Source organism: Branchiostoma lanceolatum, chromosome 2 (assembly GCF_035083965.1).
Source record: "Branchiostoma lanceolatum isolate klBraLanc5 chromosome 2, klBraLanc5.hap2, whole genome shotgun sequence".
NCBI classification, from domain to species: Eukaryota; Metazoa; Chordata; class Leptocardii; order Amphioxiformes; family Branchiostomatidae; genus Branchiostoma; species Branchiostoma lanceolatum.
Genome location: NC_089723.1, coordinates 23,001,724 through 23,014,350, shown reverse-complemented (window position 1 = coordinate 23,014,350; position 12,627 = coordinate 23,001,724). Strand labels below are relative to the sequence as shown.

At 40.8% G+C, this 12,627-nt stretch overlaps 1 protein-coding gene and 1 long non-coding RNA gene across 2 annotated transcripts; one reads left to right on the top strand and one right to left on the bottom strand.

The window, feature by feature from the left end:
* The first annotated feature begins 2,882 nt into the window (after positions 1-2,882).
* On the top strand, positions 2,883-10,390 carry LOC136428003 (uncharacterized). The gene is made up of 6 exons (XM_066417245.1): positions 2,883-2,950; positions 4,168-4,325; positions 7,254-7,511; positions 7,961-8,078; positions 8,384-9,167; positions 9,553-10,390. Exons 2-6 carry the CDS (start codon positions 4,218-4,220, stop codon positions 9,689-9,691), a joined length of 1,407 nt encoding a protein of 468 aa, XP_066273342.1. The 5' UTR covers positions 2,883-2,950; positions 4,168-4,217; the 3' UTR covers positions 9,692-10,390.
* A 73-nt stretch (positions 10,391-10,463) lies between these two features.
* LOC136428004 (uncharacterized) lies at positions 10,464-12,301 on the bottom strand. The gene is made up of 3 exons (XR_010754557.1): positions 12,168-12,301; positions 11,703-11,854; positions 10,464-11,165 (listed from the first exon to the last, which is right to left on the bottom strand). It is a non-coding gene; the product is annotated as an uncharacterized lncRNA (long non-coding RNA).
* Positions 12,302-12,627: the final 326 nt, after the last annotated feature.

Genomic DNA, 12,627 nt, shown 5'->3' with positions numbered 1-12,627 from the left:
AACATGTCATACCATTTGTGGTCTATATCTATATACTATATTGCCTAAAAGACCTAAAATTTGGTCAGAACAAGATGTAACATTGACGATGGATTAAGGGCAAGGGTAACGGATTAAGGGCTAGGGTTATGCTTAAGGTTATGGTGACGGATTAAGGGTAAGGATGACAGATTAAGGGAAAAGGTGACGGATTAGATTATCGGGTGACAGATTAACGGCTATGGTGAAGGATTAAGGGTTATGGCAACGGACTAGGGGCAAGGGTGTCTGATTGAGGGCAACCACTGTGAGGGATCAAGGCTTTCGTGACAAATTAAGGGTTATGGAGACGGATTAAGAGCAAGGATGGATGATGAAGGTCAAGGGCAACGGATTAAGGGCTAGGGTGACGGATTAAGGGATAAAGTGACAGATTAAGGGTAAGGATTGCGGATTAAGGGAAATAAGTACAGATAATGGGAAAGGGTAACGGATTCAGGGCTAAGTTGACGAATTAAGGGTAAGGATGGCGGATTAAGGGAAATGATTACAGATCAAGGCAAAGGGTAACGGATTAAGGGCTAAGGCGACGGATTAAGGGTAAGGATGGCGGATTAAGGGAAATTATTACAGATTAAGAGCAAGGATGACGGATTAAAGAGGAAAGATTACAGATTAAGTGAAAGGGTGATGGATTAAGGATTGTGGTGACGGTTTAAGGGCAAAGGTCGCGGATTAAGGGCTATGGTGACGGTTTAAGGGTGATGGTGACGGATTAAGGGGAAGGATGGCTGATGAAGGTCAAGGGCAACGGATTAAGGGCTAGGGTGACGGATTAAGGGATAAAGTGACAGATTAAGGGTAAGGATGGCGGATTAAAGGAAATGAGTACAGATTATGGGAAAAGTTAACGGATTAAGGACTAAGGCGACGGATTAAGGGTAAGGATGGCGGAATAAGGGAAATGAGTACAGATTAAGAGTGAGGATGACGGATTTAAGAGGAAAGATTACAGATTAAGTGAAAGGGTGATGGATTAAGGATTGTGGTGACGGACTAAGGGCAAAGGTTGCAGATTAAGGGCTATGGTGACGGTTTAAGGGTGATGGTGACGGATTAAGGGGAAGGATGGCTGATGAAGGTCAAGGGCAACGGATTAAGGGCTAGGGTGACGGATTAAAGGATAAAGTGACAGATTAAGGGTAAGGATGGCGGATTAAGGGAAATGAGTACAGATTATGGGAAAGGTTAACGGATTTAGGACTAAGGTGACGAATTAAGGATAAGAATGGCGGATTAAGGGAGATGAGTACAGATTAAGGCAAAGGGTAACGGAGTAAATACTAAGGTGACGGATTAAGGGTAAGAATGGCGGATTAAGGGAAATGAGTACAGATTAAGGGAAAGGGTAACGGATTAAGGACTAAGGTGACGGATTAAGGGTGATGATGGCGGATTAAGGGAAATGATTACAGATTGAGTGTAATGACTGCGGATTAGGGGAAACGATTACAGATTAAGGGAAATGGTGACGGATTAAGGACTAAGTTGACGGATTAAGGGTAAGGATGGCGGATTAAGGGAAATGATTACAGATTAAGGGCAAGGATGACGGATTAAGAGGAACGATCACAGATTAAGTAAAAGGGCGACGGATTAAGGATTGTGGTGACGGATTAAGGGCAAAGGTCGCGGATTAAGGGCTATGGTGACGGTTTAAGGAAGATGGTGAGAGATTAAGAGCTATGATGACAGGATAAGGGCAACGCTGAGGGATTAAAGGCTTTCGTGACAGATAAGGGGCAAGGGTGACAGACTTGGGTCTCTGCTGACATGTTAATGTTTATGATAACGGATTAAGGGCAATAGTGACGGATTCACTTCACAAATCACCATGCAGTGCAGATGACAGCTTTTTCAAATAATGCACATCTTTGTCTAAGCTTCCTGCACACCATATTGCATGGTAATATATCGTTACTGTATTCTGCAATCCTGTTTGAAAGATTTCTCAACAAAAACACCCTGCAGTTCCGTAGCAAGCTGCTAAGGGACCCAAACTTACCCCACTTCTTTCTTACGTGAAATTCAAAAGTGGGGTAATTATGCAAAAGGTTTTAGTGAAAATGTTCTTTTCAACTAAAGGTACCATCGGAAAAGTACATTCTCCCAAGGGGGTGGGTTTTACAAAAATATTCCATTTCAGAACAGTCAGTTTTTAAGATTTTGCAGGGGATAGAGATGAAGTGAAATATGACGTATTTTAACTATTTACTTTACAACTGTTACCTTTCTAGTTATGTTCATTTCCCCCCACATTAGTTACACTGAAACGCAAACCTGTTCATATTTGCTGAACAAGCTAATATTTATCTCTAGTTTGGCACTGGAATACATAGAAAGTTGTTTACATGATCCACCCGAAATCCGCAACTTTGTAATTTGGACCTGAAAATTGCGCTTAAAAAGGGTATGTCATTAGCTTAAATAATGATCTACATAATTGAATATCAATTATGCAAATCATTATGTAATTTGAAAAATTAATGAGTGAAGTTTACACGTCCACTGTATGTCATGACAGGACTCTCATAGGACCCTAAGAAAGAGAGAAATATTAATAGATATCAAGTATGCAAATGAAGCCCTCATTTGCATGATTAATGAGGAAATACTATAACTCAAGAGGGGATGGACGAATCATCATAATTTTTGGTATGTAGATAACTTAAATTAGTAAAGGGCCGCCACTGCCTGATCCCAGGCAATTTTTGCACACAATTGCAAGTTTAAACAGTGCTTCTGATTTTTAACTCATGACCTTCCCATGCACCCTCTTCGTAGCGGACATTGACACTGTTGCTGGTTTGTTTAACTTTAAGTGCAACGTGAACTTTGTAACGTTATACCCAGTGCAGGGCAGGGCCTAGGGTAAATCGGACCTTACTCTGAATTCTTCAGGCAGACTAAGGTTTGTAAACTTCCAACTTCTTAGCTTATTGTCTTCCTTGGCTGAATTGAACCATGCTTTCCATTTCCTTTGGTCTTCTCGTGAGACCGGTTAAAGTGCCCCTGTTTTCTCTTCAATCTTTGTATCCAATAACTTACTGCATGGCCACACAGGACTTTGGCATTTTTGTCGAGCTAATCCAATATTTCAGCGTTTGTGACCCTTGTATTTTTCAAACCTCAACCTAGGAACATTTGAAGCTCTGACGACTAATAGTATCTAATTACCAGTTCAGAAAATAGAACGTGGGAAGCTGACAGGTCGACCTTTTAGTTTGTCTAGTGAGGTGCAACATCCATGGTTTGCCACATAATCTGGCCATGGATACGTGTTCCCCCATCATCTGAAAGGGCATTCTGTGAAGTTCGGCCTTTTCAAGAAAAAAGAATCGCACCAAATCTCTTCTGTGTATGGGAGGCATTGAACGAGTGCGACACCGAGATTTACGCCAACAACCCATGGACAGTCAACTTTGAGTTACCCGGTGTAAGGATAATAACAATAGCAACAGCAAAGCAACAAAACAACGTTTGTGTCATAATGCTATGCAAACGAGAAACCCTACCATCATGTGAGGCATACGTACTATTCCATTGTGTTATGTATCGAGTTATGATATTAGATCAGTACCGTGACAAGTATGAATAGTTCGTAGTTGTTAATATACCGTGTTATTTGCCATACGTTGTACCGGATTCAATTGTTGTGCAATGAACTTTGACTTGACTTGTGTCAACACAAGCTCTTTGACTTAGCCTGATATTTAGCCTTTATACATAAAGTCCAGATTTTTCGCATCTGAGGATTTTATTTGCATATCTAATGTGAAGGATCTTTAATGTTTTGGCAGGAAATGATGGAATTTTCGTATTTGTGACATATGTCACTAAGGTTGGGGTTACATCATTCTATATAAATTATGCAGCCTCAAAAGATGCATCCAAACAGATCCCCAACCCAACGTCCCACAGTATAATGCACTCCCGTATACAGTATCTATACCTGCAGTCGGGAATATTGGAATATTGGTTTATTTGCCAACGATTCTTTAGCCAATCAGAGAGCACCCCGCGCCATAACGTCATTTTCCCGTCACCTGGTGGGTGATGCACTAGAGATCTCTCAAACCCACTTTTTTCCCCCAAAAGTTAAGGAAGGTTACATGTATTTCCCTGCAGATTAGGAAAGCTTCCAAAGGGGTATACACTGTGCAAACGTTCGACCAGCTATGGAGTCTATCATAGTCCCAGCAACAACAGTCATCATACTCGCCATCGCAGCAGGTGCCTCGTATCGTTTCTTTCGGAGACCTGCCCTCCGACCATCTTGGCCAAAGGTTTGCACCAATTCCTTTCAAAGTGGTTGTTTGTATTAAAAGGCAACGTTATTAGTCTATTTTATTTTAGGTGCATAGATGTGAACATATGCTGTCCAGGTGTTGTGGAGTATTCCAAATCATGGAACATCGATGCCATCCGCAATGTCAGAAAACTGTAACTTTGGACTAGCTAACTATTGCAAGCAAGGACCGTAGCCGACAGATACAAGGGCGACACACCGACTTTTGCCAGGCTCCTTTTGGTGCGCTACACACCGGTGTGTCGCGCAGCTCTCAAGTCGGGTGTGTCGCGCAACAAATGTCGGTTGCCGCGCAGCAAAAATAGGTGTGTCAAGCAGCAAAAGTCAGTGTGTCGCTCTTTGTAACTGTCGGCCACGGTAAAACTACTACATTTCCGCAATGTTTGTACGTGTTACCGGATCATGTAGGATTTTTCTTTTGATAATTTTCGAATATCCAAATTTTACATGGAAAGGAGAGGAAATTAGATGTCTATTTGTCTGTTTCCTTTCTTTTAGTAGAAATTTCCCAAACGTACAAAATTTGCAAACCCACTTGAAAGACAGCCCATAGTCAATATAATCATTTTGAGCGAAACGGAATTCTCCTGGTCTTCTGACGTCGATTTTTAAAATGTTGCTTCCCTTTCTCAGTGTGAGTACATTGCAATATTATTGACAACACCCATTCTCAGATACATATCTACAAGGATGACTTTTGTAATTGAAACCGTCTTTGTATTTATGTTTAGCCATACCTAGTATGGCTAAACATATTGTTTTTACTCATGTTTCTTCTTCTTCTTCTTCTTCTTCTTCTTCTTCTTCTCCTCCTGTCAAATCTTCAAATCGATTCATCTCTGTCATTTTTTGACCAAATGACCTGAAATTTGGTACAGAGGTAATGTAGGCAAAAACCAATGTGCGTTCTTTTCCTTTTTTTGATATTGACCTTGAAAGTGATTTTATTGAGGTTTTCAGGCTATTTTTAGCATATCTTGGCCTCCTGCGCCCTGGTATTTCAACCGAATGACCTGAAATTTGCTGTATATGTGGCTTAAACAAATATTTAAAGGACTACATTCCCATTTTTGGCATACATATATTCAAAACGATTTATTTTGGGCTTTCTTGACAATATTTGCCACTTCTGTCACTTTCAATACTACATATGACCTACAGGTCATTGACCCCGAGTGCCTTGCACCTGGCCAAGCTGGAAGTTTGCTTACGAGGAGGAAAGACCGGACATAAACATTTAACGTGATTATCGGGAAAACACCATGTTCCCTTAAACTCAGTGGTTAAATTGCAGTTTAGGAAATTTTATAACAGAAAACAAGTTAAATCAATGATTTTGTGAATGTTTATTCTAGCATTAGTTATTCCAGATATTTTCAAACTCCAAATTCTTCAACACAACACGGGAGATCGTTTCTCCTCAGACTGGCGCGACACTCCTGTCAAAATTGATTGATGATCTCTCTCTGCCGCCGACTTCATACCAGGCCTTCCTACATGTCCTACGTACGGGCGTATGGATCGTAGAATTCGGCAAAAAAGGAATGATTAGGCCAGTAGAGTCAGTCCCCGGTAAGGTCAATGATTCGCCCCTTTGCGCTAGCTTGTAACGTTAAATGAATGTACCCTCTGGTGGCCAAACTTCACTGACAAACTTTCTCCCTATTATCATCATGAGCTTGCGTTAGTCTGGTACTAGTGACTATTATGTGCCAGGAATGTTTATCTATCGCACGCCTTGGAAGGAAGTTCAACCATGATAAATGGTCGGCCGTTGCGAAAATTTGGAATCCCATGCTGTTGATTTTCGTGATTGAATCTGTAAGAAAATATATTTTCATGTCGTTCATGTTTTTGGGACGGACGCCGGGACGGGGTGAATTTTTTCTATCATTTTCGTCCCGTTAGTAATGCAAATCGAATCGTGTTGCACAAGAGGCAAAACACTAAAAACGTGGGACTTGTGGAGTATTTTGGAGCGGGAAAATGCCGGATATTAGCGGTGCCGAACAGTGTACATCGTCGCGCGCGGGTGACGCTCCGTCAAAACAAATCCGCTGGTGGTCTAGCGCGGCCACCGAAAATAGGCAGAAACACACAGGAGGACTTAGCACCTTCGTTTATGAGGGCAATTGTGAAAATCTTTTGTTACAAATTGTTCGAACATTGAAACATTTGGATAGATGGTTTGAAACTGTTCTAAATAAAGAGATTTTTGTGTAGTTACGTTCTAAATGTTTCCAACGTATGTGAAATAAGTTCAAACATGTTATAAGTTTCAATTCTAATTGTTTGAACACTTTAGAACTATTGTGACTTAGACATTCTTTTAATCAAAATAGTTCAAACATATTACAAATATTATATTAAAACCCTCTCGGTGATTTTGAATTGACTCAAATATGTTGTTTTTGGTCATTTCCTTCGTCTCCTGTCAAATCTTCATATGTATACTATGGAAAACTTCATTCTTCCCTGGGGTTGATCTTTTTTAATTCAATTTTGAACTGGGTTGATTATGCGCAAGAGTGTAATTTTCAGCGGATATTTTTCGACTGGTTTACATGGAAATGGCACGGAATATCCCATTCTTGCAAGGGGAGGATTCTTTAATTATTTCTTTCAATTTTGAGCTGGAATGATTATGAAAAAGTCCATTTTTTAGCAGAAGTGTATTTGTTAATCAATTAGTGGATATGGTTGTGGACTGGTCCATATTGTGTTGAGGTGCTACTGGAAGACTCAATTTTAGACTGGGGTGATTCATTTTTTTAGTGCAAGTATTTTAGAATGGTCCATTGTTATTTTGGGAGAGTCCATTTTTTGCATGGCGAGGAGTATGGCTAAACATGCTGTATTTGCTCGCAAATGTTGCCTTTCTAGTTTCATTTTTGTTTGTTTTCAGATAAAACTACATGATGCTTACACACAAAAGGTGACGCTGTCACTGACGAAGAGGCGTATCCCGGCAGGCCTCGACTTTGGCTCACTTGAAGATTTCTCTCCCGTGGGAGAACAGAAACCAGTGCTTGACGTGCCGTCTTTCTTCGCTAGCCATGGGAACGAGTTTTCCGTGTATAGCATAGACTGGGAACAAGAAGTAGTGGTGCTCATCCGAACTGTGGACGGCACGGACATGAAAAAATGGCCCTTCTTTCGTGGCGTATGTAACAAATAACCTTATTTATATTTCGAATCTTGCAACTTGCTGTATGAGTATACATTTTTATACTTCTTATTTGAGTTTAGCACAGACAATATGAAAGGGAGGGAAAAACATGTGCTTAATCACCATGTTGCCCTCCCACACACTAAAGACATCAACATCAACATATGTTACAATCATCATCATCATCTATCGACGGGGGGCGGGACAATACATTACAGTATAAATCAACTTAACATACAAATGTACAAAGAATGTCATATATCATTTATGTACCAGTAAATGCCATACTTTGTACCTTGTAGAACTGTTGTGCAATAAAGTTATTATGATATTATAATAAGCATAATCCAAATATCATACAATGAAGCAAGTACTCAACGGGGTCTTTAATACGGGTCAGAATTGCTACTGATTCTGTGGCCCATTTTTTTCTTTTTCCACAGGCCCAAATGCTGAACGCGACAGAAGTCCTTTTGATCCCAATTGAGCAGCTACAGGCTGTGGTTGAGGCCATTTCTGACAAGGTTGCGCATGTGCAGGAGGTCTTTGTTAACATGACAGGTAGAGTTTGTAACTTGGTGCAACGCTTTTATACAGATCTATGTCTATATTTCGGAAAACGAATACTGATGTCGTAGAATGAAAATGCCAAAGTCATTTCGAAAGTCAAAGAAGTTTGAAAGAACGAAAATGAAGAATCTTTGTAGACAAAGAATGGGTGAGTGAGCGAGTGAGTGAGTGTGCGAGTGTGTGAGTGATTGAGTTGAACATTTATCGTTTGTATTCAGTCTTAACCTGTTTGTTCTGGACATAATGATAACTGCTGCTGATGACTTAAACAACGACATCTTTAATTTTCCATACAGCACGGTGTGGCTCCACCCTTCTGACGCGAGCAGTTGAAGCATCCTCCGCTGCTCAGGCCGTCAGTGAGCCACTCGTCCTCAGTAACATCGCCCGTAAAATAGTCCAGTTTAGACGTTCTCATCCCCCACCCCCTTCCCAACATCACATCGGACATGTTCCAGTCAGTCTGATGGAAGAAGGAGAGGTCGTGTCCCTTTTGAGGAATGTTGTCTCCTTATTGAACTACTATCTGGTAACATCAGATTCTGCTCATCGTCACATTATATTCTACAAGTTGAGGACAGATGTTCTCCTGATCGGTGACGTTATGTCCCGTGCCTTTCCCTCGGCCAAAACGGTTTTCCTGTACAGAGACGGCCTGGACTGCTGTGAATCTTGGTTTCGACTTATGTGTAAGCACAGCATCGTTTACCGGGCTTACAAGTTGGCGACCCGTTTGGGGCTGTGGAGGTTTAAGTACAGAGCTAACAAAAATAATTCAATATATGTAGATGACCCGATGTTTTCTGCAGTCCACCTTCAACACTTAACTCTCAACCACATAATGTGCTTGTGGATCTGTGTGATGCAGCATGCCGTAGAGCTGCAGAAACGCGAGCCTGGGTACTTCTTCCACGCGGTAGTCTACTACACAGCCTTGGCGAGGGGGAAGGAGAAAACTGTCCGAATGCTGATGGAGAAGCTCGGGATAGAGTGGAAGCAAGAGAACCAGGAAGAAGACAAAACGAGGATCAAAAATGCCTTTGTGGCAGACAGCCAAGGAGAAAGCCCCGGGTCTCCCAGGTAATTTAAAAAGTGGACATTCTAATATTTTTCATTCCGTTTTACTTTCCTTGGTTGCTCCATCAACACCATCATTCCTGGCAACCCCATAACCTCCACCATAGTAACGAGTATGTTCAGTGATTGAAAGCTTCAACACAAGGACACACCTCAAATGAGTATAGCCTGCCCTCTGCTTTACTTGGAAAGTTTTAGCGTGATGTTGTATAAATGGTTTGTTCAAGAAAGATTATCAAAAGTGCTAATCTACAATAAAGAAAAAGTGAATAACACGGATGATGAAAAGACGACCTGAAATTATGCAACCGTGGTTTCGCATGTACCTTTTATAATTCCTCCCAACGTGATACGTTGATAACAATAAGGGCTGTTTTTCTTATGACAGAGGCTCGGGTGAAAAGTGGAATCCACGAAGCTCTACTTGGATGGGAGAATGGGAACGAGAATACTTTTCAAACATCTGCATACAAGCTGGGACCGAGATCACTGGTCCTGACTTCCTTCTCCCGGGCACCATGGTGTGAGAATCGAAGAGGAACGCGAAAAAGAGTTAAAGATGCCCGCCACAAGACATGTGAGATAAAAAAGATTCAGTTCCAGAGCAAGCTGTTAGGGGGCCCAAACCTACATTACTTCTTCCTTACACTACAAGCTATCTGTCACCAAAAACTGAAGACCATAGCACATTCACGTCAAAAGATTAAAAAAACGTAGTTCTGCTGCAGTACCCAGGTCACATACAAGGGGGCCCAAAATCGACCTTGACCTTCGTGTAATCCATGCTGGTTTTTTTTAGTTATGCTGACTAAAAAAATCCGGAATCACAAACACACACACACACACACACACACACACGCACACACACAGACAGACAACCACACACACACGCAGACACACCCATAACTATATTTCCATTTTTCTTTCAGTGTACCAAGTATGATATGTAGAGGCTTAAAATCACATGACGAAGGCTATATCCACTAATACTGAGTAATGTATAGGTGATAGTTGTAGGCATGGTGTTGGAGGGGATTTCAATCAGCTGGTGGCTTGATAAGCCGATTGATTAGATGGAAGCCATTGATATCGATGGAATTGATTGAATTGACTGAAACTGTTAACATAAGACCTAGATAGTGCAAGTTCTAATCGTCTGCCAATCGACATGTATGACTATAATTGTAGTGGCATTGATGTTGACAATGATGACATTTTGTTATCTTAGAGCATCTACTTTGAACTCTAGCATGTACATGGAGTTCACACTGTTTGTAAAACAGACTAGGGACAGAGAGACATCTTTCAAAATTCTTCTTTATTAGATTTCATTTTTCTTGAATACATACAAAGTTGAAATAGGCACTAATTTTTAAGTTGGTTATATGCTTATAAGTCTCCCTTGATTGACTATATTCCTTTGTAAATTTTCATGGCAACTTTTACAGATTTTTCATGACTAAATTAGTAGTACTTGACAAGTTGACGAGTCATGTTTGATGAGTCATCTTTTCATTACACGAGGAAAACCTTAAATATACACGTACATTGCTCTGTTATCTCATACATCAATATACAACAAAAGATTCCGTATATGTTATTTCAAACATCATGAAAGAATCATAAACTAGCTAATGCATAGAAGTATAGAATAAACTTATCAACTGAACATGGCCCAAACAAATCGCATGCTGCTACGACAAGGACAAACAAAGATTGTTTTGATAAATAATTACATATGAAAATGAAACAATGGAATGTCTTAATGACGAGATCATACTTCGGTGATAAGACAAGGGAGAAGCTTAATTAAGAAACGGGATGTAAATTCGATCTGGTGGTCTGCATCACCTCAGTTCGTTTTTACAAGTGGGATGACCCTCATCAGAAGACATATGGATCAATGATGACTCGACGATGCTATCTTTAGACGTGTCCGTGATGATACAGCTGTCATTGATGACGCTCAGCGGCACGTCGAGTGGTGGGCTGTCTGTGGGTCTGTAGACAAACACAGCAGAAACAGAAGACATGTTATTGGCATTATTGCCTCGTTAGACTTAGAGTTACTGGTGGCTGCGGCTTTGGACGTCAACGTGAAGTCTACTTAGGCTGCATGCTCCAAATGAATGTCCTACGCTTACAGACTCCTTGTCATTTAACACAATAGTTTTAGATCTTTCAATGTGTTCCCATAAATTTGAAACAAAGTGTTGCAGGACAACGTAAACACTTTCCTGGTACGTTCAACATCTTCACTGCACCAACTCCAGTTCAATAGCCCTTGGGCCGCAGAAACATTTTGCAATCACTACAGCACTGATAGTGAAGTGCATTTTCAACTACTATGCTTCAAGTTATCCGAAATGCTGAGTGCTAAGCAGAGAGAGCACGGTGTAACTACGCACCACTTTTAAAGTCTTCGTATGACTCGGTCGGTGATCGAACACACGATTTATCGAATGCAAGTAGATAACTCTACTCACTTCGCCATCGTACCGGTCTCCATATAAGAATACAGGTCTGAGTATTCCTTACCATGCGGCTATCCTGCAGCCTCCTTCTGATCTCCAGGGTCTCCACTTTGTCCTGCATACACTGCAGTCGCTCCTCCCTCCCTTTGACATCACTTGACACAGATCTCAGGACGTGCATCTGACGTTGGAGCAGCTGCCTGGCAACATTTACGCCTGGAGATTCAAAGGACGTACTGTCAATGTTACAGTATCATTTATTTTGATGTGGTATTTTCAATAGTGAAAAAAACTGTGAGCTTTCCTGAAAGATTGGTACAAGTCTGGAATCGAGGTTGTCATCTTACAACGTTTTCAAGCCTAATAGAATAAAGTTAATACACGAAGCTACGGAGAATCTTTGATGCACTGCAATGTACAATGCGGCAAACGTCTCCAAACATGAAAAAGCTCAAATCTGTCACTATCGCCTACGCTAAGAGAACGCAGAGATTAAAATGTCTCAATGAAGCAAAGTAAAAGTACTCACTTAGTGGACCCATCTTCCTGAACTTCAGATAATCAATTACTAAGATTCCTCCAAATTACAATTTCTTCTTTCCTGACTGTTTTTTCTTCACCTATCAGCTTTCGGTTGTGACTGTTTGCTGTCAGAGACGATTTTCATATTTATAGACCCAGCCTTCCGGTTTGGGTTGGTCGCTTCTATGATTAGACGGGAATGTGACGCAATATGACGTAAATATGACGTGGGTCTCAGTGGAATTGAAAATATTGAAAAACACAGAAGCCTTCTCGGAAATAACAAGGATGGACCAGTTCCATGACATATTGTTGTTTATGTTGTCCATCAATGCAGCACATGTTATATGTTATTTGCAGAAATGATAAACTACCTGGTAGAAAATCGAAATTGTAAATGTGATCGCCATCACTTGCACCCATAATCAAAGCTATCATCAGAAAATGATAATTGCGTATTTTCGATA